Source organism: Micromys minutus (genome assembly GCF_963924665.1).
Source record: "Micromys minutus genome assembly, chromosome: 28".
Classification (NCBI taxonomy): Eukaryota; Metazoa; Chordata; class Mammalia; order Rodentia; family Muridae; genus Micromys; species Micromys minutus.
Window position 1 is genome coordinate 17,241,391 of NC_137963.1, and position 25,601 is coordinate 17,266,991.

The 25,601-nt window shown below is 43.9% G+C and overlaps 1 protein-coding gene across 2 annotated transcripts in view; it reads right to left on the reverse strand.

The window, feature by feature from the left end:
* Positions 1 to 25,348, reverse strand: part of KIAA1958 — a gene marked incomplete at its 5' end in the record, with an annotated part of 54,225 nt that extends 28,877 nt beyond the window's left edge. Inside the window, 2 exons of one of the 2 annotated variants that reach the window (XM_080940268.1) lie at positions 2,980 to 3,063; positions 24,178 to 25,348. In XM_080940268.1, coding sequence (XP_080796394.1) covers positions 2,980 to 3,063; positions 24,178 to 25,348 — 1,255 coding nt within the window. The remainder of the gene's footprint in view (positions 1 to 2,979; positions 3,064 to 24,177) is intronic. The other variant, XM_080940269.1, reaches the window with a different exon arrangement.
* Positions 25,349 to 25,601: the final 253 nt, after the last annotated feature.

Consider the following 25,601-nt stretch of genomic DNA (forward strand, 5'->3'; position numbering starts at 1 on the left):
AAACACTCTGAGGCCAACACCACGGGACTGACCAACTATGCCATGAAAACGGCAGGTATACCCCATAAAAATGGCCTTTCAAAAGGCTCCCTCACAACGGGCTTGTCATGAGCTCAAGGGCCAGCTCTAGAGGAAGGAGAGCGGGAAGTTCTGCAGAGGAGCAGGGAGAAAGCCCTGTGCGGTTAAAAGTGGAGGCAATGGGGAGGGGGTTAGAGGACAGTGGGCAGCCATGACACCCTGCCCATTCCTGTAGAGCAGACAGCCTTCCGAGATAGAAGACGACGCTCTCATTTCTGGCTCAAACCAACACCTAGCTCATACTGAAGAGGGCGAACAGAAAAAGCAGACAAGTCCTTCATCTAACTGACTTATCATTTCATCCTGAAGTGAAGAGAACTTACTTTCTCCTGAAGGTGGTTCAAAAGAGTTAGATAATACTTGTGTAGACATATACACACCTCTCTTTACAACTTCCCATTGAAGGACAAGGTCATAGAGATACACTACCCAACAGTGCCCCAGGCAGACCTGCCACTTCTGCCCTCGAGGACCACAGCCCACAAGTCCCCATGTTATTACTTACTGATGCAAAGAGCCACCTGGCCGTGGGAACTTAGTAAAGCAAATAAAAATAATTGTCTTTTTATCATAATATAAAAAACCACTACCTTCCAAGCTAATGAGTCACACATACCCAGAGAGGCCGCTCAGACGTGACAGACCAAAGATGGTGTGCAGTCCTTGTACCTTACTGATGGCAAATGATGTGGACGACCCCGGCTCAGCCTCAGTGTAGCTCTAACACCCACACTTACTTGATTTTTGAAGCGTCTTAGCTAGTAATTTACTACAGTCTTCAAGACTTGAAAACAAAGGCTAAAGAAACCATGACTAACATTATTGGAACTACAGAGTATCACGGATAAATGCATCTCTGTTTTCTGAGAAGGAACTGAAGAACGCTTTGAATTCTGCTAAGCCTGGTAACAAAATATTGTGATTTAAAATGGGTGTCAACGTTCTTTTGATCTTAAGCTCGGAGTCAAGTAGACCCTAGGGAAAAGAGCCGAGTTTAATGCTTAGACATAGTAACAGGATACTGCAGCGTGGCTCTACCAATGCGTCAGATTTTTTTTAGTGGGGCGTCTACTCTCTACCTTCTCTCACATGCGTGATATACAATCTAACACTCAAATATTCTCTAAGTTTTTGGTAGTTTTAAATTTCTTGTAAATCTGATGATCAGACTTGGGGATAAGGAGCATTCTACTGAGCCCAAGTACCGCACTAAAATGAACTCTGAGACAACCTTTTACCCCACCCCCACAGCCCACCTTGCATATTAATTTTAAATGAGACATCTCCGGGAAAAAAAAAAAAAAAAAAAAAAAAGAATGGCACCTTTATTCCTCTTCTACACCCCACCTCCCCAAAGGAAAGTTCTTTACGTGTGGGGATCTCCATAGCTGGTGAAAATGAGGCACGGCTAAAACTCTATTCTAAAAATATATGCAGATAACTTCATGTTGAGCTTAGGATGCCACTTTCTGATCGGGCTCAGCAATACTGCATGAGCAGTAAAGCCGTCTCCTGGTTCATATGTAATCTTTAAAAATTAAAAAAATAAATCCATCTATGAAGGAGAGTAAATGCGGGAGGTGAGGCAGGAGGAGGAACTGAGAACACAGTGTCGTGAATGACTCTCGGTTTCCTTCCTGGTTTTTTTTTTTTTTTTTTAAAACGGAATTCTTTCTCCACAGTTGCCTGAGAGCCACTATGGTTTTTGCCAAGCCTGTGACAGCAATTGCACGTCATCACCCACAAGCACACGTGTTTGTCTCAAGCCTATAAATACCGTGTTAAGTTACTAAACTACTGCCATTGGCTCTTCTGTAAAAGAAAAATAGAGATCTGCATTTTATAAAGTTAGCGATGAGGGCAGGTGGGAGGGCGCAATCAGTACACACGGCGCTTTCCTGGGACACAGAAACCAAAGTGGGGTCCTGAACGAGCCACCTGCTCAGGCCGTGTCTGAGGAAGAGTCGTAAGAGGAGACAATGAAATTGCCGCTGTTGGAGTGGCCCGCCACGGACTGGGCAGCCTGCTGGCTCAGGTTGTTGCAGATGAGCACCAGCTGATTGCTCTGGGCCTCAGACAAGGTGCTGCAGCTCTGATAGACGCTGAAGTTGGTCTTCCTGCCGGGGATGTTGCCCTTCTCACACATGGTCTTCACCATCTTGGCTAGCTTGTTCTTGCCGAGGGCCTGGCAATTGTACCAATGAAGAGCTGCCAAGTTCACGACTGGCTTGATGGACAGGTAGAAGGGGGCGTCCTCATAGCGCATAGCTGGAGGCCTCCGCTGGGCGTACTCCTTATAGTCCTGCACGGGGCAGGTCTGTGGGGCATGCTGGGTGGCGTAAACTCGGGAGTCTGTTCCTCCTCTCTTGGTTTTGGCATTCAAATCACCAGTGTCCTGACCCATCCACTCCAGGTACTCAAGCCCAGTTTCTGTGACACGGAGCCGGATGTCACCCCACTTCAAGGTGGATCCATGGAAGCCCGTGCAGTGGCCGAAGGCTTTTGTATTGTTGAGCCAGACGAGGTTGAGCAGACCCTCGGGGTTGTACCTGCTCAGCAGCCCCCTCTTCCGCAGGATGAGCTCATCGGCAAAGGTGAGCTTCATGGACTTGTGCGGCTTGTTTCCCTTGCCTTTGCAGCGGAGCTCAATCTGCTTCTGTTTCAGGGCCTCCTGGGAGCGCTTGAATTCCTTATCCCTGGTGATGCTGTAGCCATACCTGTGCTCTTTCAGGTACCGTTCCAGCCCACATTGGTAGTTCGCCAGGCTGTTGGGTTCGTACTCAGACCCATCTTTCTGTCTGGCATCCACAAAGAAGGAGGCAAGGTAGGCGTCTAGCTCCTTGCAAGGGATGACATAGATCTCTCTGGTTTCCGAAGGGTACTTGGCGATGAGGAACTCCCGGAAGTTGCGGAGCGCAGTCTGCGTGCTCCGGATGGTTTTCTCGTTCTGCTCCCTGCTGAGCTCAGCTGCTCTTTCATCCTGGTCTGCAACAAACGGGGGAGGGGAGGGACAAAGAGGGTGTGGATGAGTTCAGACAATGCACTTGCTACTCTGAAATAAAGTTTCCTTTCATAACGAAAAAGGAAAAGAAGGATCAATTTTTTTTTTTTCCAGAGAACAGTGGTACATGGTATTGATGAGCTGGGCTTTCCGCACTACTGAAGCCAGGTTCCGATTCACAAATGTACACGAAAGATACAGGCCGTCAGGACAACGAGAACTTCTTTTCAAAAATGTTTTGTTATTGCTGTGTGGTGTGCGTGCATGATGCGTGTGAGTGGGTCTAGGTGCAGCTCCAGGGATTGACCCCAGGCTTGCTCGGCCATCTTGCTAGCCCGGAGTCACATAGCTTAGTGAGTGAAGGTCTGCAGTAAGGGAGAAACTTAAGGTAGTCTCTGAGGAAAACTATGGCAGAGATGCGCTTTCTGCCCTATGTCCATGCGAGGCTCCCCTCCCCCAGCCGGTCCAGTCAGTTCTTTGTGAACTGGAGGTAGCTCCGGCTCCACTGGCTGCTCTGTTATCCTAATACATCATGGAAGTCTATTCAGAAAGAGCTAAGGACATTCAATGGCAGTTTGCTTGATACCTGCTCTTCTGTATCAACTCAGGCCAACACAATTTATTAGGTATTCCTTACGGACAGCTAAAGTAATGAAGTGATCAGAATCTACCTGCTATTTTTAGAGGAAGACCAGGACTAAGCTTCACGGTAACAAGAAGAAAATTAAACGTGAATGCTCTAAACTGGTGAAAAGGGGGGCCTATCTTGGTTCAGTGGTTTGTTTTCTTGACTTATTATCTACTTTCTGCCGGAAGGACTGAGGCCCAAGCCATGGATCATCCATTAAGTAGCAGGGTCAAGGTGGCAGGCCTCACACTTCACTAATCTTCAGACTTATTTACGGTGCTTAAGCAAACACGGACTACCTGGCAGCAAGCCTGGGAGTCTATATACACCTCCTGCTCCTTCAAAAGCTCCTCAGGAGCCAGGGGGTCTCAAGTTCAAAGCCTACTCAGAAAAGCCAAGCTCTATCCTATGTAAGAAACTCCATTTTGCCCATTAAAAAAAAAAAAAAAAAAAAAGTCTAAGAAACACTAAATGGTTTCATTTCAGTAACATGTAATTTAAACTTGAGACCTTAACTTTACTAATAAGAATACTTGGTTTAGCCAAGTGATGGTAGCATATGCCTTTAATCCTAGCATTTGGGAGGTAGAGGCAGGTGGATCTCTGTGAGTTTGAGGCCAGCCTGTTCTACAGATTAGTTCCAGGACAGCCAAGACTCCACAGAGAAACCAAGTCACAGAAAAACAAACTAAAAACAAAACAAAGGAAAAAAAAAAACTTGGTTTAAACAAAACACCTGTTCTGTGCATCAGACATGGTCTAGACAAAACTGAGAATCACACATTAGAAAACCAGCCTACCTACTGATATGCAATGAAACTGATTTTCCTATTGGTTTTCAGAGGGAAGAACAGAAGTTAATTTAAAGCAAAAAAAAAAAAAAAAAATACAACTCAGGACTCTTGTGTATAAGGTAATAGCATTTTGTTTATTGAAAATATTTAAAAGAAAAACTTTAGATTAACTTGCAAGACTGCTCGGTGATAGTCTGTAATCATTATACCCAAAGATAAAGTTTTTAATATGATTTTTTTCACAGAATAAACTACTTTTTGTAAAACATCATCATACATTTCTATGTATCTAGAAATAACCATGTCTCTTAAATGACAATTCTAAGACAGATTTCCGAATTTCTTATGTACATAGGCACACCTGAGATATGACATTTCTAAAACGCAAGCACACACACAGACGTCACACCTCAATAGCTGAACTTTCAGTTTCTGTAGCTGAATTTGCTTATATATTAACAACGAGGGCCAGCTTCCCTTTCATTAAAAACAAAGAGGCAGAGGTTGACTGTCACCTTTCACCAGCTGGAATGGAGTGTTCACATGGACAGCCAGAGGCCAGCACCAGTTTACTCTGGCTGCTAAGCAAATACCTAAAAGCAGTTTTCAAACTTCAAAGGCTTTCCAGGAAATCAACATTCACAGACAACTTCAGGGCTGAGACAGTCTGTGTACCCTGTCACCTGGATCCCTGACACCCCTCAGACACCTGTACAGTGTGTGTGCATCCACAGGAACTCAGTTAACTACCATCAAAATCCCACTGGGACGTACTGATGCTACTTGGCCAGCACTCATTCTGAGTTTATAAAGCATTTAATAATTTTACATCCTTTTTTACCAAAAAAGGTTGCTAAAATTTGATTTGAAAACCTTTTGGGTATCAATTTAGAAGTGAGGGATGATTTCAGGTCACGTGAGCACACACCAGGTGCGTGGCACTCAGAGAAGCTCCGGCAGCTGCTGCAGGGCAGCCCAGGACCCGGTCCCCAAGCAGACGGCCAGCTCTCCTACATCTGCCTCAGCCACATTTGCAGCTCCAACCTACTGCACTGAGTTCACCTCAGCCATCCTCAGCCCAGTCTTTCCTGAGAGTCCTTCCCTCTTTTCTGCTGGTCTCAAGCTTACCTGGAACAGCCAAGTGAGCTGTGGCAGCCTCTTTCCCTGTGGACTGCACCACAGGGGACGGCTGGAAGGGAAGACACTCTCCCCCACTTTGCATGAACAGGGTAAAGAAATAGCTCTCAAACCCTGTACAAGTGAGAAGTGTGCGTTCTCAGCTAATAACAGAATCAAATAAGGCCAGAGGATACCAATAATAAAACAAAACAACTGCAACCAGCACGCATGTGTCTCCAGTTTTAGAAAAGTTTTTGCTCCACTCCTTTTTAAAGTCTTTTTGTAAAAATTAGATATAACATACACAGAATATCTGTGAACCTGTGAACCATATCAGAAAAATTCCTTCTCCCACCATTTCCTACTTGAAATATCATAGTTTGGCTGGCTGGCCTATTGCTATAATGCCTATGAACAGAACCTTGGGCCTGGCTTCTTTTTTCTCAGCTTCTCCCATGGCTATGCCCTTGCAGGCACTTCATCCTTTCTACAGGGTGACATTCCTACACATAAACCCAACATCTCAGTGAAACCCCAAAGGCCAAGAAGAGTCAACAAAGCAGGGCATGGCAGATAAGAGCATGCAGACACAAATCATTTTCTTCCAATCAAGCCAAGTGTTTAGTTTCTGTCTCTGTGTGTACCTGTGTACGTGTGTGTATAGTATGTGCAGGTGTGTGCACTGTACGTGGTTTAGGTCAGAGGCTGGCCATGGGTATCTTCAACTGCTCCCCACCTTACACTTGTATGTGATGTGTGTGCATATTCACTTGCACGAGTGTGGGTGCACACGCAGAGGTCCACCTTGAGGCAGGTCACCACTGCACACACCTGGTTAGCCAGCCTGCTCGCATCGGGAACTATTCTATCATTTCACGGCAGAGGCCTGGGATTCTAGATCCTCAGACCTAGATTTAGTTCTGCGGATTCAAACTCATTCTTGCACCGTCAACCCTTCATTCACCCATCGCTCCAGCCCTTCCACTTAATTTCCTCACTGAATAAGAACTCACCAATATGCTAGCCTGGCTGCCTAGTCACAGGGATCCTCTTGTCTCTGCCTCCCCAGGAAGGAAATTATAAGCACACAACACACACCCAACCTTCTGCTCTGGTACTAGGGATCTGACCAGGTCCTCCTGCTTACCTGGAAAGCATTTTTCAAACTGAGCCACATCGACAGCTCCTAGATCAAGTATGTGAATCACATAAACCTGCAGGAATGCAACTAATGTCTCCCACTGCTTCCACCTGCCTGTATGCCCAACAGCGAGAGAGCGAGAGAGAGAGAGAGAGAGAGAGAGAGAGAGAGAGAGAGAGAGAGAGAGAGAGAGAGAGAGAGAGAGAGAGAGAGATCCTACAAAGCTTCACCACCCCGGGCAGCAGCCTGGACCCTTACAACTTTTTCCCTTTTTTACAGCTGAGCTGGGCCACCTCACCTATACACAGGTCACAGGCCAGGACCGAAGTGGTATAGTTGACAAGACTTGGGGGGACTTGGGGGATTCACCCCCAAGTAGGGGGGCAGTAACTGAAGTCAATCTTCAGTACACTAGCCCAAGTGCTGTGAAGAAAAGCAGCATTTTCAGCAAATGTAGCCAGCCGTCCAGAACCCTTCCCAGCCCCCCACAGCTCACTGTCTCCATGCTCCATCGATCCAATTATCCCTTCCTAGTTAGGAGATGACATGGAGCACACATAATTAGTGCAGAATCTTATGTCCTCATTTAATTTGAGGAGATCCATGTTAGATTTAAATCCAGACACATTTGCTCCTGCTGCTGCAGCATTCAATTTAAAACAGGCACAGACTTAGCCGTGGCATCCCTGTGTGGTTATTGAAGCCATACGTCCGCAGTGATATGGAACCGTTCCCGTTGTTTAACGTCTTTACTGGTTTCACGTACAACAGGGAGTATTTTACCTTTCACTTAGTAAAGAAAGGTTCGGATTCCCTATGAACTAGTGAAGGATAAGCCCAGGGGCTTATTAAGTAAGGACGCATTTGCAGAACTTCTGTGAGTAAAATGACAAATCCTCAGCCACTGTGAAGAATGTCACAGCTAGGGAGATCAGCAGTGCACAGAAACCTAGTTCAATAGGCCGGGCATGACTGTGAGGTGCTGCGAATTCTGTTGGAGACCTCCAAGCCAGAGCCGTAGGGGAGCTTCATCGGTCTCTGACCTATGGAGGGAGGGGAAGATGTTTTGGAAGATCGGGTACCATGTGATTAAGCAACAAAGGATGGTGGGGCATCCCTGCAGAAACTGTGTGAGCAAAGAACAAAGATGAGCTCGTGAGTGTAAAGCGCTGACTCTTGCTTCGGGGACATTCAGAACAGGGAGGAAGCTAGACCAGTGGGACAGCAGAGAATCAGTGCTAAATGCAAAGAACCCTCAAATGTCAAAAATCTAAACAGACAAACAAATCTACAGCCACCCTCACCTCTGCTGTCCCTCACTCCTTCCCTCCTGCTGCTGCCACCTCCAGCACCTATCCTAACCCGGCACGTGTTGACTATTTTACATCCGTCTCCCTCTGCACAGAGGACCCACCACACTTCACTGTGTTTTCCCAAGTTTCAGTGAGCACTGGCTGCTGAGTCAGCACTAAGGTCAAAGGGTAGTTACACAACTGGGGAGCTACTCAGTCCACTGCAGAAACTGTGCGGATTGCATTTGGAAAGCATTGAGAATAAAGCAAGGGCCAGGAATTTAAGTGTGTGGTATCACAATCAGATTCAAAGCCTCACCTGATCCATTTTTAACACTGGTAACAGTCAGCTAGGGTCGGATTGGCAGAGTTGACCATCCACAATGATGGCATGAAGTGGCATAAGAGGCCCTAGTGGCTCTCCTCAGGGACATTTCCCTAGGAAATCAGAGTTCCTAGCCATCACAACAAACTGCTTGTTGGGCATGGTGGTACAAGCCTTCAGAATCTGAGGCCAGTATTGTGAGTTTAAGACCAGCCTAGCTTCATAGTAAAACCATCACACACACACACACACACACACTCCAAGAACACAAAACTAGGAACATCCAGTGTGGTTTTTTGGTAGTTTCTTTTACTGAAGCAAAAGAAAAAGCTGGTGGCATTTGCCACCAGCTTATATCATGGCTGGGTCCACCATGTGACTACACAGCCTCTGGAGAATTTCCTCAGCAGACATGTAGAAAAAAAATAAATAGACCGAAAAATGCCGTACTATTTACTAAACCAATCCAAGGGGTCTCCGGTGCAAGGGAAAGGCCTGTTTCTGTCCTAACTGGTCCACCAGCTATCTCTCGATTAACTAAATCAGACCACAAAGCTGACTTTGAGAGGTGGGGGTGGACCACGGCATGGAGTTAATTTATGGCTATCAGGGTACAGGAGTCTGCATTTTCAACACGTCCCAAGATGGCTCTAACTCAGGTGTGGCCCACGCCCACACTCTGTCTCAGAATTACCTGAAGGACAGTGTTTATAGTCTGAGATCTTTCACTTGCCAGGTAAGACACCAGCTAAACACTAGGGAGGTTTTGTATGAAGGCGGTCTCTGTATTTTCAATAGTAAATTCTGTACCGGCAGAGAACCAAGTGCAGGCAGGATTCTGGTACTGTCATTTCTATGGTCAGTCACTGGGTTTTCTATTTTGTAAACAGATACATCCAAGGCTGCGTCGCTGCTGAGTAGTTATAAAAAAAGAGCTGATGGCCAACAGCCGGGCAGGAAAGAGGCAGAGCTTCCAGGCAAAGTGACCCAGAGAGAGGGATGCAGAAGAAAGACAACTGACAGCAGACACACAGGGGAACAAAGGGCTGGAGGGGAGCAGAGATGTCTACAGACCCAGCCACGGGGTGAGTAGCAGGGGGACTGCTCCAGCAAAAGCCTAAGCTTTAAACTGTAACAGAAGCCTCAGTCATTCACACCACAGGTGCGTTGTTTATTACTAGGTTTATGTAGGTGACTGTGGAGGCCAGAAGAGGGGGCTGGGTTCTTCAGAACTAGAGTTACAGGCGGTTGTGAGCCATGATATGGTGCTGGGAACTGAACTCTGCAAGAACAGTTAAACAACATTAGCCACTGAGTCATCTCTCCCGCCCCTGGAATCATTAAGTTATTAACACTGTTTACGTAACTGCAAGACCATTTTAAAATCTTCATCTACTCAGCTGATCTGGCAATGGCTAATAGATCTCTGCCAACATAGTATCTTTTGCAAATCTTAGAAGCCATGTTTGAGCTGGGCTACATAAAATCATGTCTGTTTTTAAAACCTAAGCCTTAGTTTCTTCTACTGAAGTGGTGATAATTGTATCTCTTAACAGCTTTGTATGGAAGCCAAGTAAGATAGCAAAGGATACTTAGCTCAGTACCGGGCACACCACGTATCTTCTGCCCTTTGAACACAGCACTGTTTAGAAACTGTGTTCCACCCACGAGCCCAAGCCTCCCTATCCAGCAAGCACCTGCCGAGCACTGTCCTGGGTTTGATCAACACCAACAAAAAACTGAGTCCCATTGTTGATGCTTGTTCATAGCAAAACATTTGCTAATTTCCCCAAACCTTTATAAGCTTTCATGTGTAAGAAAATACTTTGTTATGGGCAGTTGTACACTGAAGTTTGCATCTCGAATAGCTTTTTGGAGACTGTATCCATTCCAGGTCCACAGTGTCACTATGAGCGATGGCTACGGAATGAGCTCAGTACAGGATTAAACAATGGCACAATCGTGGGTTCTCTCTTAAATGCTGGCCTTTGAAATTAATAAAATAAGACACTAAAAGCCAAAAAGGAGATCATCTAATAGGTTTAAAAATAAACTAGAAAAAGCTTAAATCTCAAGGTTAATTCGTACTTATGGAAAGAAATTAAGCATTCCAAAGCAAAGGCAAAAGGAGAACAAGAGAATAAATATTGTATGACATTAATCACAATAAGGAGCGCTTTCATCCTGGCTGAAATATATTCTTAAATCAACTTCAAAATGTAGCTGCATTTGTAGGCTTAACAGCATGAAAGCCACAGGGCGGTAATTAACATAATACATCATCTTGTGGACTTTTCATAGAATCTGACAGGCCCGTTGAGATATTGCTTATTAGAGACCATAGAACACCCAACCATCACTGCCTGTTTATTACACTGCCAGACATGAATCACGAGCACCTTCCGATGTGTCTGAATATCTGCCGCTGGTGTAATACATAAAATATACAGCGCGATGCTGCCAGCAGGCTGTGAAATACAGCACAGCATATACAGTTCCCAGAGACAATCTTGCTTCCCACTCTTACTTTCCGTGTGCATGACATACCTGTGTGACTATCTGCTAACATCTGTGATAGAACCTTAGAGCATCAGCGTCATGAAGTAAGGGGCAATGTGTTTTGACACAGATCCATCTATGATTAAAGAAATTTAGACCAGGCATTGATAAACACATAAGTGAATTAATGAGTATCAAATCATATATAATAAAACTGTTAAGAAAAGTATAAAGTTGCAAGGAAATAGAAAGCTATGTCCTATTCTTTTAAAAGTGATTTAGTATTTTGGTGAATGTATGTGTCGTGGTGTGTGTGGAGGTGAGAGGCGTCTGGCAGTCAGCTCTCTCCTTGCGTGTGAACCTTGGGGATTGGACTCGGGCTATCTGGAATGTTAACGAAGTATCTTCACCTGCTGAGCCACCTTGAAGGCCATATGTCCTTTTCCTTTCCAGATGTACTATTTGTACATCTGTTTCAACTTTCAACAAAATACATTCAGTGCCTCAACTTGGGAGGCACAGCTTCAAGTGCCTCTGCGCATGTGCACTGCAGCTGTCAGACCCTGACTCATCCATCTGTGAGGACGGAGAAGACACCATCTAGGTGTAGAACACGGTAAGGAAGCTGCTGAGACTCAAGAGAACCAGCACCCTGGTCAGGAGTGCAAGCCTGTGCACCAGACCCCAGGGTTGGAACCGTACACCTCCCACCTGGTTGTTCCAGTGTGACCTTCAGTGACCTTCATCTTCCTGTGACTGCGCCTCTTCAGCTGTAAGGCGGGGTTTGGATCACTCTGTCCTCACAGCTTTGTGAGAGCTGAATTATCGTCAGGTAACGCTACAAGGTCTTTAGAGAACATGAGACTCTCAGCAGTGTGGCTGTCACTGCTGCTACCTTACATCCCTGGTCAGTGCGCGGACCAGCAGTGACCCACATCTGAAAGGGGGCTAGGAAGTTAAGGAAGCACTGTTCTGTCGGGTGTGTGACGCTTGGGAGGCAAAGGCAGGAGGATTTCCGTAAGTTCATGTGGCCTGGTCTACACAGTAAGTTCCAGAACTGCTAGGGCTATATGGGGCAACCCATCTCAAAACATCCAAGAGTTACCCTTGTCATCAGTTCATTATACAACAGAACTGAAGAGTGTGACAGTCCCTGTCATGAGCTTGTCCAATTTCTCCGGCTTCAACAGCTGAGAACAAACATAACATGAGGTACCAGATGACGAGCCTGAAATGGACCATGAACACAAGTTACCAGAAACTACTCACCAGAAACCACTTCTTTCCTGTTTACACCTCGTTTTATGACTGCATATTTTAGTCAGTACAAATAAAAATATGAAGACATGTTATATAGAAAATGCATAATAATGCAGAAAACAAAAAGCAGCTATTAATCAACCCGAAGTAAAAGACGCACGGCACATAAAGCACGAGGAAAGCAAACAACATAAAAATGGAAATGTGTAGGACTCTAATAAATCACCTCCTTCTGAACTGAGCTATTAATATTCATTAAATTCCATCCAAGAAGCAATAACCTAATGGACAGAAGGAAGATGCTGATTTCTCTAAGTGGGTCAGAGATGAGTACACAGTACATTCTAGAAAACAAAGGATGTTTCCTACGCAGATCAGCATCCTACCACAAGTCATACGTTCAAGAAAACGAGAAACTCAAGGCCTTTGAAGATGGGGTGACTCCAGTCAGAGTGAACGTTACACTCTCAAGGCTACAGTTATCTGGAAAACAAAGACTCTAGATGCTGTTTTCAAAAAAGACACAATTGTGTGCTTTGAATCAGCTTTCAGTCAGATTCACAGAAACAATAGCTATTATAATTCTTCTTGAGTGAATTTAGTCAAAAAAATTAACTTTACTAGTTGGCATGTAAAATAATGGGTTTCGTTATGACATCTCAACACACATAGATTTGAGTCAAATCCTCCAAAGTGGTCCCCCCTCCCACCCCCGCCTTTCCATCCACCCTGCTGTCATTCAATATACTAAGGACCAATGAAGTTGAGTTCTTAGTACAAATAAAAATCGGTAAATCTAATATTTTCTTCGGGTACTACAACAGATCACTGTGTGGCTATACTGTAGACCACTGAGCTGTATTGTTCACAGACACTGCTTTCCTACTTCAATATTATTTTGTATTTATACCTGATTGTTCTTCAGTTATTATGAGCTATATGTACTTCTATGGGGAAATCAACAACTTTGTTCCTAAATCACTCTGAGATGAAGAAAGAGGTGAATAGTTGTTTACTGGCTTGTACATGCACAATTGGACCCAAGTAGCAAGATTTACCAGTCACTGCTGAACGGAGCGGGAAACATACGGATGCTTCTAATGTTTTAAAATTATCATATTAAATACGGCCACACAATGAAAATACGCTCATGATCATCATCCATCACAGAAGTGCAAACTCAAACCACAATGAGGCACACCACTTCCCATCCAGCTTTGATTTAGTTATCATTAAAGGCAAAATGCAACATATGTTAGCAAGGATCTGGACGTTAGAGCCATATGCTGATGGGAAGCGGAATGGCACACGCATGTACGGAAACCCCTCAGCAGTCCTCCCGACGGCAGCACAGAGGTGCTGTGTGACACGCCAGGCTCACCCCTAAGGCCCAGGCTGAGAGAACTGGAAACATCTGTCCACATGAAAACCCGAACCTGAGTGTTCACAACTGAGACGTCCCATTAGAGCCAAAAGACAGAAACAAGCATCAGGCCTGTGTGCCTGTGTCTGTGTGTGAGTATGTGCGCACACGTGTGTGTTTGTGTGTGTCTGTATGTGCGTGTCCATGTATTCATGTGTGCATGTATGTGTGTATGTGTATGTGCGTGTATGTGCATGCATGTGCTCGTGTCTGTGAGTGTGTGTGTGCGTGCGTGTGTCTGTGAGTACATGCGCGCACGTGTTTGTGCATGTGTCTGTATGTGCATGTGCGTGTGCATGTATGTGTGTGCGTGTATGAGTGTGTGTGTGTGCATGCACATGCTCGTGTCTGTGTGTGAGTGTGTGTGCGCGTGCGTGCATGCACAGCACTGACTGAACTGACAAGTTGATGACAGCAAAAGGAGGACATGAAGCTGGGAGGCAGACATGCGGGAGAGTCCAGGAGGGTCAGGTGGGAAAGCTGGGGTAATAAAATATACACTGTAGGGCTGGGAAGATGGCTCAGTGGTTAAAAGCGCTACTGATCTTTCAGAGCACCCACTCAGGTTCGATTCCTAGCACCCCCATGGTGGCTCACAGACATTCATAATCCTGTTCCATAATCCTCCATAGATGCAAAGACATATTTACAAATACACATGTATGTAAAATAAAAAATATAGCTCATAAACATGGATGAAATTCTTAAAGGATAAAGATTTAAAGAAAATCAAAAGAGCCAGAAAAAAAATTAGGGTGTGGGGGAAGCAAGAGGAAAGGAGTTCAGACACTGGCCAGCGGTGAGAGAGGCGCAATCCCCGGATGTGGACAGGTCAATTTTATGTACATGAGTTACCTCCATCATCCTCATTTCCAGAGCTTGCCGGTTATACGTCTCCATCTCTTCCAGGGCCTCATCTACATAGTGAGTTGCAGGACTGCCCAGAGCTACATAGTGAGACCCTGTAAAAGAAGTCTTTAAAGCTATAAAATGTCAGATATAGTATGTAAACTGCAGCATTAAAAGTTGCTTTTTAGAAGCTAGAGAGATGGCTCAGCGGTTAAAAGCAGTGGTCACTCTTGCAAAGGACTTGGATTGGATCGCCAACACCCACACGGTGGTCACAACCATGTGACTCCAGTGTGACCACGGGCACTGATAGTCGATATTCTGGCCTTCCTGGGCACCAGGCACACATAGATATATATCTGGCCATAAAATAAAATAACTGAAAAAGATTAAAATTGCTTTTTACTGAATTAAGAATGCAGCTACAAAACCAAAAAGATTAATTTCAACCCATGTCACTGTGACTTAATGATAACCCCTATGAAACATGGTGGTGAGTGTCTTTAATCCTAGCACTCGGAGGCAAAGGCAGGAGGATTTCTTGAGTTCCAGGCCATCCAGGGCTACACTGTAAATGATATTATTTTGAAGTCTTAGAGCCAGGTTACCAGTTGTCTGCAAAAATAAATTCACAATTTTAATGTACCCAGGCTAATTTGTAGCAGAGGAGAAAGTGTTCTGAATAAATTATGAGGGCTGGCTAAGAAAGACTTAGCTTTCATTTATCAGAGCAGCTAATTGCCCATTCTAGCCACTCCCTCTTGGTCATAAATCACCCTAAAACAGTTCTAATAGATGTGCTAAGGGCAACCAATTTAGTTTTACAAAGTCTTTCAATTTGATTAAAAACAGCATGCTTTAGCAATTATTTGGAACCAAGTTTGTTCTCTAAAAAACTTTTATTTGTTTGTTTATTTGTTTGTTTATTTATTGAGACTGCAGTTTGACATGTATCCCACATGGTGCTAAGTCATCCTGCTAAATTCAGCCTCCCAAGTGTTGGGATCACAAGCGTAGCCACAACTGGAGCTCAGAACAACCCAGGTTACCTTGAGGGGGTCCAGGAAGGGTCATTTCCACTGCTGCCAGTGTCATCTGACGGACTGTGGCCTCCTGAGCCTCGCAGTGGGCATTTGCTTAATTAGCAGGTGAATGAACGGTTCTAGCCTTAGAGCCATGTCTACCAGGGAACTGGCTCATGGCTTTACTGAGGATTTCTGTGTTCTGGAAACTTTTGTGCTGTGACTTTAAACAGGGAGTGTGTAGTTTACAAGGATCCCCAGAGGCCTCTACTCTCTTCTCTGCCCTTGACAATGGTCTGTCCCCTCCAACTGTCTCTCCAAATGCCTTCAGCTTGCTGTGTGTGAGCAGTCACTCTTACCTGCTCACTAACACGGATAAAGCATGTTCTTCTAAGACGATGAACTGTCTGGGCACTATGACATCATACTCGCAGCTTTCACACCCGACCCCAGCTTGTCTTTTGGCACCAGCCTCCCCCTCCCTCGAATCTGTTCTCAAGCCACACTCAACTCCTTGTCTCCTTCCGTACTCTCCACAAGGCTGCGGTCTGACCATCTCTGCTCACGGTCAGTTTGCAATGCTCTTCCACATGTTCCTGAAATCAGCTGTTCCACACTGCATTTCACTACATCTTATGCACGGAAATGGTGGTCTGTCTGCCCCTTTAAATGGCAGTACCCCCACAGACAGGGATTTTGAAGTGGGGGTTAGAGGTGGGGGAAACGAAGACACACTCGGCTTTCTTGCTCCTGATAATCTTTATGAAGTCTAGCTCCTTTTAAAAAGGATTCTCAGAAAAATGAGTTCTTTAACTCTTTTGGGGGGGTATAATCTAACAGCCTAACCTGTGGACAAGAAATGGGCATCACCCGGAGACAAAAGAGGGAGAGAAAGCAACAGTTAGGCGACAATCACAATCGGCTTCACTTCCTAAGGAGTGCTGAAGCGAGCAAGCGGGCAAGCAGAAGGCGCCAAGGCAGACACAGAAACACCAATACCGGCAGAAGTACTGGGCGACTGAGTGTTCCCTGGAGCTCAGGCCTCACCTTACAATTTTGCATTTAGCATCGATTAAAAATTATCTTATTCTAAATTCTGTCCAGCCAGGCTGCCTGCTACATAGTTCTCAGACAAGTGCTCTTTCACAGGGGAGATGGTGGTAAAAAGACCTGAATTTGTTGACGGTCTCTCATATCTTTCAACGCTTATGTTTCAGACTTTCCTGTAAGAAAATATAAGCAAGGGTAACAGAACCTTGCTTATGAAGATGCACAAACAGAGAAATATGGCAACATAAAAGAAGAGTACATGTATATGTATATGCATGTATGTGTACACTTAAGTGTACACATTTTACACATCTCTATCTTAGCACACTGTTCAAGTACATGCCAATGTCTCTAAAGGAATCACCTTTTCTGCCTATATAAAACATCTCACACTCACTGCACACAGTAGCTGTCTGTGCCTGTCTCAAGTACAGAACTTCCAAGAACATTCTTGTCCTGGATACTTCATCCGGACTCCTCTCTCCAGCTATGTAGCTAACCAAGGACTTACGATTATTTCTGGGGTAGAGGCCTGATCTCCTAAGACTGGATCAGGGGTTATTACTTATGCTGAGACGTGGTTCTATCCACTGACGGTCATGACAGCAGCTACCTTCACTCCACATGTAAATAAGGAACGGAGATGAAGCAATACTGTACTAAGGAAGCCCAGGCTGAAGACAGCAGAAACTAGATGGCACCCGCGCCCTGAAGAAATGCTTGCCTGAAGATCTATACAGCAATTAATTTTTTTCCTCTGGTTTAACTCAGTTTCTATTTCTGACAAAAGAAACCATTAATTATTGTGTCATCACGAACCAAATAACAGGAAGCAACATATACCTTTATTAATTTTTAGAAGCTCATTAAACTCAATTTTGCATCAGTAATTTTTCAAAAAGGACAGCGAACAATTGAGATTTTGGCACTTCCTTCTGAACATATTTTGTTTCATAACAAAACCATAAGGTAAGAATTATACAAAAAATGGAGAAAAATGAAAGGAAAAACTAGAAACAGATTCAATTGTAAACAAAAATGTGATACATTAATTCACTGAAAATGGAAACTATTCAATAAATTATTCTAGAACCTTACAGAAAATGACATCAAATCTCACCCCCAATATATGTTACTTTAGAGTTTTAAATGTCAAAAAGAGAGCGAAGGAAGGGGGGACATAGAAGAAACAGAGGAAAAGACAGATAATTAAAAATTACTTCATTTTCTTTTTTTAAGCGTGTGTGTTTTAGCTGTGTGTATGCAGAAGTTGGCACAGTTGTGAGCCACCATGTGTGTGCTGAGACGTGCGTCCTATTCAACAAGAGCAACAACTGTTCTTAACTGCTGAGCCATCTCTCCAGCCCCAGATAACCATTTAAACATTTTTTTCTTTTATCATTGCAAATGCCTGGGATCAGTTAAATGCTTTATCACTGAGATACCTAACTATCTGATCTCAAGATAGGGAAAGGACTATCTGAATACAATGCCAAGAAAAAGATGTCAGATTAAACAGATAAGAATGAAAGAAGTGTTATCACAAGAAAGTTTAAGAAAATCTATACTTCCTCAGAGAGCACCAACAAAATTAGGTCCCAATATATTTTGAACAGACATGACAGACTGGGCTATTATAGCACATGTTTGACATGTCAACCCTTCAGCCAATGACAGGCTGCATGTAACAGCGATCTCACGATTTCCACACAACAGGAAACTTTTTCTTGCTTAGAGGTCATCATACCTCACAGCACCACGGATGCCTGTGAGGTGAGGCGGTGCATGCAGACCCTGGGGTACAGCACATGTCTGTACACAGCACAGCACTTGGAGGTGACTGAGTGTATCCCTTTATATGCTAACTACAACTCTCTAACCAGTTAATATACAGCTACACATACACACAATAATAACAGCCTTAGGAAGGTCCTTTAACAGGTACCAAACCTGTCTCAGGAGGCAGAACCCCACCTCTTGTGGCCTGAAGATCTTCCAAAGAGACAAGGTGTGGAGAAAGACAGTGAAATTAAGGATTCTGACTGTAAAAGCCTCTGCTAATGTGGCTGTTTATTTCTTGGTTTTTAACTAAACTAGCTTGAAATGCCTAAAAAAAAAGAGGGAAAAAAAACCCTTCAGACTGAAGATAATAAAAATTTAACGAAAGAAAATGTTTTTATCTTTCTACAACAAATTGTTTTAAAGGTAAATGTTATGTTATTATAAGAGTAAGAAAGCTTAAATTTTTTTTCTAAATTTTGAAGCTGGGAAGAAAAAAAAAAAAAAAAACACCTTAACAGTTGTGAGACCAAAACAGAAACAATATTCCTTGCAGGTTGATGGGAAACCAAAGGAGAAACAGTAGACTTTGTCGGTTAAGGGTTCTGTGTGCAGAAGGTTAAGAATAAGCTCCTGTTTGTCCTGTGTTAAGTCCCTACAAGTAAAGGCTTCCATTTGTAATTAAGAAGTGTTCCTGAGTCTTTGATCTGGTGTAAACTGCTTGGGGTCCATTCACAAGATGCTTATACTTGGTTTGTTCCTTCTCTTTTCATTGTCTCTTTCTAACAACGTGTAACAGCCAACACCTATGCCTTCTATAAAAGGGACTTCAAGAGGCCAGCAGGGACTGCTCTCTCAAATCCTGAAGCAGTCCCAGGTGCACCTCAAAAAGCAGCTTGCTTTAATTCAATAGTGGATTTGGTCTTTTCTCCTCGGGACTCTCAGGTTTAACCCTGCAAGCTAAGGTTACATTTGCACTGAAGACAGTTTTAAAGGGAACGAAACACGGGGCACTGCACGGTCGTCAACTGCTGCGGCCTCCGTCCTACTGACATACTTCAAAGCCTCCTAGACCCAGTTTTCCCAGAAAATTTGGGTAGGAATCAGGTTAATGGCCTTCATAAAATCTGGAGTGCTGATAAAGGACATACACCATTAACTAAACTCAGATAGTTTCATTAAAAACCAAGCAAGAGACACCCACATTAGCCCATCCTGCACCTGCCCATGGCTCCCTGACAAAATGAGTCGTGTCAGCCAAGCTTAGGCAAACTGTGTTAGATGGGAACACAGAATATCTAAGTACTACTTACAATATGGCATCAATAAATGTATCTGAGACGCACTCCCCCAAAAGCTACTGCTTGGCTCCTTACTCACTCACCCAAAACAACGATGGGTCCTACAAACTGCATGCCCAGCGTGTGATCTAAAAAGACACACATGTATTTTTTATCTATTGTATTTTCATGGTCCTTTTTTATTTTTAGCTATGCTCAGACTCAGAAGCACCTGCCACAGCACAATTATCCCCACTACTCATTATAGTAGCATGTTACACACGTTTGTAGCCTTAGAGCACACACACTCATAAAAATTATTTTGTAAATAGAAAAGGGAACCTTAAAGGAAATACGTTACCTTTCTTACTGTTATGACCAAATACCTGGCAAAAACAACTTCAGTGAAGTTTACTTTGGCTTGAGTTTGGGATATATAGTCCATTATGCTGCGGAGGACATGGTCCTGGGCGGCTCCTTGACAATGGGAGCCTGTGGGAACTGCTTGCAGAACACGGAGCGGAGAAGAGGCGATGCTGGTCTGCACCTGGCTCTCTCTTACGTCAGTCCCCACCCGCAGCCAATGGATGATATCATCAACTTCAGAGTGGGTTTTTCTTCCTCAGCCCTCTCTGGAAAACCAACTCTACTTATCCTGGATTTTTTTATGTAACCAACCTTTACAAACTAAGTTAGTGCATAGCTGTAATTTTTGGGGGGTGGGTGAGGGTCTCTCTCCTATAGCTCATTATGTAGACCAGGCTGGCCAGAGATCTGCCTCCCCTTGGAGCTGGAATTAAAAGGCACACACCCCCTTGCTCCTAGAATAATACCTGTGTGTTTTGATAATCATTTGAGGGAAACAGCAAAAACAGAGACTGAACATCATCTTATAAAATGAGTATCAACCATAAATGATAAACCTAACAAGTGGATATTGCCTGATAAACAATGACGTTGGTAAAACTATTTGTTATCTGGATCAGCTGGGGTCAGTGATGTAATTCCATGTAAAAATCTGTTAATGGTTTTGTAAAGTATCCCTCATTCTTTCCCTGTTAATGTCTCCTGTGCTGTTCAATAAGGCTGTTCAATAAAGCTGAGAGTGAAGCCCTAGGTTAGGAGAGACACAGAGACAAACTCACAGGGCCGTCTTCGGGTGGGTACAATGCACACTCACAGGACAGGCAGAGGTGTGGAGAGATGAAATAGCACTAACAGAAGGGCTCTGACTTCCTCAAAGCCACACCTACATATCCGTGGTGACTCTTAGTTTACTCTTAATGGACCACAACACCACTAAAAACGAAATAACTTCTCTTTGTTTTAGGCTGACTCCATGAGTCGTGTGTGTGTGTGTGTGTGTGTGTGTGTGTGTGTGAGTGATCAAGGATAAATAAATACACAAACATAGGCAAGTAAGTTAAAATTTAAAATTTAGAATATGGAACCTAGGTTAGGTTCTAGGAAGCAAAGGTGAAGAATTATGTTAAGTTTATGTAACTCTCCCCAAAACAGAAGTGTTAATTGGGTTTTGATTAATCTCACTGCTGTTTCCAGTCCAGTTTCTCTGAAGCCAACACCATACTGAAATTTGGTATCTTTCCTCAGAATGGTGGGCCAGAACATGAGAACCACCTTAGTTCTTCAGAGTGCCCTTGAACATTCTACTCTAGGTCAAACAAATTCTCCTTGTCAAATTCTCCTTGTAAGAGTCATGTACAGATCAGATGCATTATATGCTATCTTTGGTCATGCCTAATTTTTATAGCTGAGGTAAGAGGTGCAATTTTAATTAGAGAGAGAGAGAGAGAGAGAGAGAGAGAGAGAGAGAGAGAGAGAGAGAGAGCGCCCTAAGGTAACATGTGTACTAAAGAAAGATTTAAAATCACTTCTTTGCTGGGCTGTGGTGCTGGTGGCCCGCACCCTTAATCCCAGCACTGGGAAGGCAGAAGAAGGTAGATATCTTGTAAATTTGAGGCCAGCAAAGTCTCTAGAGTGAGTTCAAAGCTAGTCAGGGCTACACAGAGAAACCCTGTCTCGAAAAACAATACAAAACAAAACCACATCTTCTTCAAATAGGTTGAATGTCTCTCCCAAATGATTACACGATGACACTGAAATGTCATCCATGACCTGCTTCACAGGTTAGTACGGATGCAAGCAGCAGACTTAGAACACTGGTGAACACACCAGACGACTCGAAAATCTATCTCGGAACTGTTTCATTAAATTCAGTTTGAGAACATAGAAAATTCTGCCAGGTTGTCTCCTAGTTAAAAGAATAAGGGGATAAACCAACCTTTTAACTGAAAAGTATTACATATACCCTCCACATATTAAAACTGCTACTCCCCAGTGTAAAGATGTTTGCTGCCTGATAAACACGGTCCTGCACTATGAAGACTGGCATAAGTCCACAGGATTATACAGTAATTAAAGTATAAAGTACTTTAGAGAAAGAAAGCATAATTGGGCATGGCCTTGCCTGTAATTCTAGCCCTTGGGGGGTGAAGGAAAGAAGATAGAAGTTCAAGACTTTGCGATGAGAAGTGGGAGGGACAAGGGGAGCGGAGGTGAGGGAGGACTATGAATGAGCACAGATGAACGAACGGATGGGTGAGCGTGTGAGCCAACACCTGCAAACCATGTAAGGGACTTACACCCACAATACAGAGAACTCTACAACTCAAGCAGAAAAGAGAACTGAACTTTAAAATGAGCAAAGAACCTGATAAATTTTCAAAAGAATATGAAAATATATAATGTGTGGGTGACCAATAAGAACACAAAAAATACTCAATATCATTAGTTATTAGAATAACACAGGCACAATAACATAGCACGTTCTTGTTTGAGCATTTTAAGATAGGGTCTTGCCCTGGGTGGCTTAGAACTTGCTATGTAGACCAGGGTTAGCCTCAAATTCACAAAGATTTGCCTGCCTCTGCCTCCTGTGTGTTGGGAGTAAAGGAACAATTTTTCAAACACAGGAAATAATGTGTTGGTGACATCCATAGCAACAGGAACTTGTGCACTAGTGCTCAGACTTTAAATCAAACATGTAAAAAAGTAGATTTAGTGGCTTCTGGAAAACCTGAAACACAGTGACACAGGCCCAGCAGCCCTACCCTGAGGTCTAATTACAGGCTTTACCATGCCCACAAAAACCACCGCAAATGCACACATAATGACTTGCATATAAATGTTCACATTAGCAAACAGACCAAAGGTGGAAATGGCCCAAATGTCTGAGCATCAGTTAAAGAAAAATAAAGTATGACATATTTATAGTAAAATGTTATTTGGCAATAAAAATGATCTAATATGGACTAATTGATCCTGAAAATACCACACTAACTCAAAGAAAGTAGTCAGAAAAGTATAGTTTATATGGAATATATAGACTAAGTAACGTCCGTCACAGAAAGTACTGAGAGGAGAGAGTGACTGCTATTGAACAGGGGCTTCTGTGGCGCACAGCACTTTAAAGAGCCCTTGAGTGTCAGAGGTGGCTCTTGCGAAGGTTCAGTTCCCAGTACCCACACGGATGATTCACAAACCGACGTTCATGTCTGACCTCCTTGGTACACATATACACACGCACAGAAACACCCAAAAGAAAAGGGTGTCTTTTATAAAATGTAAATCACATTTTAATAAAACTATTAAGAAAAACAACCAAATTAGCATCTATGATTTTCCAACTAGCATACTTTTCAAAGCAACTAGACAACATGAGATGACACTTAGCAGGGGCCACCACTGCCTGCGGGACTGTAATAGAAAGGTGCTAAGTTCCCACTGAAACTGTCAATGTGTAAAACGTAAAAGCAGCTTAACTCTAGGAAGTTGTTCCCCACACTGGCTCCTCTGGAAAGGACTGACTGTGCTACAGTGTCCTGCTCTCGATATTCTCTGTGCCTGCTCACCCTTTGTCCACAAAAGGGCCTGTGTCTGTCCTTTTAGATTTGAGTTGTGGACCCCAAAGTGTAGGCATCAAACCCCTTTGTGTCCTGGTTCAAACAAACAATGGATGTCTAAACTAAAGAGCTTCAGAATTAGAACTGCACAGGGAGCAGTCACGAGAATTCCACGCGTCTGTCAACAAGAATGCATTGAGCTAAACTGGCCCACTCCCGAATGTATGTTATCTGATTCCTTTAACTTTTAAGACAGGATCAAGTGCTTGTTTTAAGAAAGTTACCTGTTGCTTTTTTAGAAAAATATCAGTTTACATCATCACACTAACTAAAATGAACGGCAATAAGAAATTGGTTCAAATATCATATACCTTATTCAATATCAGCTGGCTTAACTACCTTGATACTAGTAGAAGAATTTTTTTCCAAAACTAAATTTACTATATAAAGTTCAGCTGGCGTTGGATATGAACCTTAAGTCTGACCATCAACAGTACAAGCTTACAGTTGCCATCTTAGCTCTAAGGTGCATCAGCTGAATGGCGTTCCTTCATAGATTTCCTTACATGTCATTTATTTCATTGTTTGTCTTCCTAAGAATGAAAACGACTATACCTCAGCTAACTAAACCAACTGTTTTAAAAAGTGCTGACGGCGCAGAAGTCTTAGGTAGGCGGATGAGGGACTTACGGTCGGTCACCTTGCGTTCCATACCTGGAATGCACTGTGCAGTGGCTTCAGTGGTTATGGTTGGAGCAACAGGGGGCTGCTGTTGACTGGAACTCACTTCAGGCTCTGTGTTAACAGAGGGAGAAAGGGCTACCTCACAAGATGAGCCCTGGCTAGGCAAATGGGGCAGGAACTCCTCCGAAGCAACTTGCTCATCCTGTCCAGGCAGCTGCAGGGCAGACAAAGGGATACTGATCTGTTTGTTAGGATGTGACGTGCTCACAGGCATCTGCATGGTCACCTGGTGGGCAGTGCCATGGGCACCAGGGGGTCCTCTGTTTGGTGAAGCCAGAGATACTCTAGCAGTCTTTGAGATGATCGGTCTGGAGATCACAGAAGGGGATGCTGACATAACGTGTGGGTCTAATTCCGTGTTGATGGCGGATGTGACGTGGGAAATCAGTTTAGCGGACCCTATACAGGAGGGGCCAGCGTGAGTCTGGGCTTTGGGTTTTGCCATCTGTGTCAATGAAAGGGCTGGCCCATCCACTCCTCCAGTCAGCTCTGCATTTGCCACAATGTAGTAATCTTCTGGAATCTCTTGCTTGATTTTCTTGATGATGACATCATTACTACATTCATCCACCATCTGTCCCTGGGAACTTGAATGGATGGAAGATGGGACTATTCCTGGCCTTTTGCGAGTAATGCTTTGAGGCCTCTGGGTTTGGGGTTCAAAGTCACTGTCCTCATCTGTAACAGAAGATTCGCAAACCATGTCAAACAGCGTGTTCTCATCTTCATACTCCTCGACAGCTTCATCCAGTTCAGAGGGCTCACTGCAGTAAGAGAAGTCACAAGAGTCTCTGGTCCGGTTACAGTCCAGCTTTGCCTTCACAGGTCTCCCAGGGTACCTCTCCACAGGGCTAGTCTGTGTCTCAGAAGGCACCCCAATTATACTGGGACTATCAGAATTAAAACTTCGGTTGTCCTGGAAACAAACCCTCTCTTGGGACCCAGCTCTGCAAGTGGCCGTCAATGGCCAATGATACGCGTGGCCAGCACTACAGCCCCACATTGCAGTCAGGTTCCCATGGGAACCTTCAGAAAGCAAGTGCTTCAGGTTTGGAATGAGGCTGCAAATGGTCCCATGGCTGTGGGCCCAGCTGACCAATTTGGACAGATTCTCAGATGAGGTATGAAGACAATCCTCCATGTTACAGGATCAGCAGTGTCTTCCCTAAAGGGAAACAACCAGAAGGAGAAACTGTTACTACCCGAGACAGTCCCATATCACAACTCTTTTGTTTTTTTTCCAACTATAATCATTTGGAATTAAAAAAAGGAAAATGTGCTTGTAAGCTGCAACAGGGATGGGAAGGTAAGAAGGCCTGCTGTCCACACAGGATAGAGTTTCAAGAAAAGTTCCTTAGCTTCCTTTGTTGCTACAATTCCTGCAAATAAAGAAA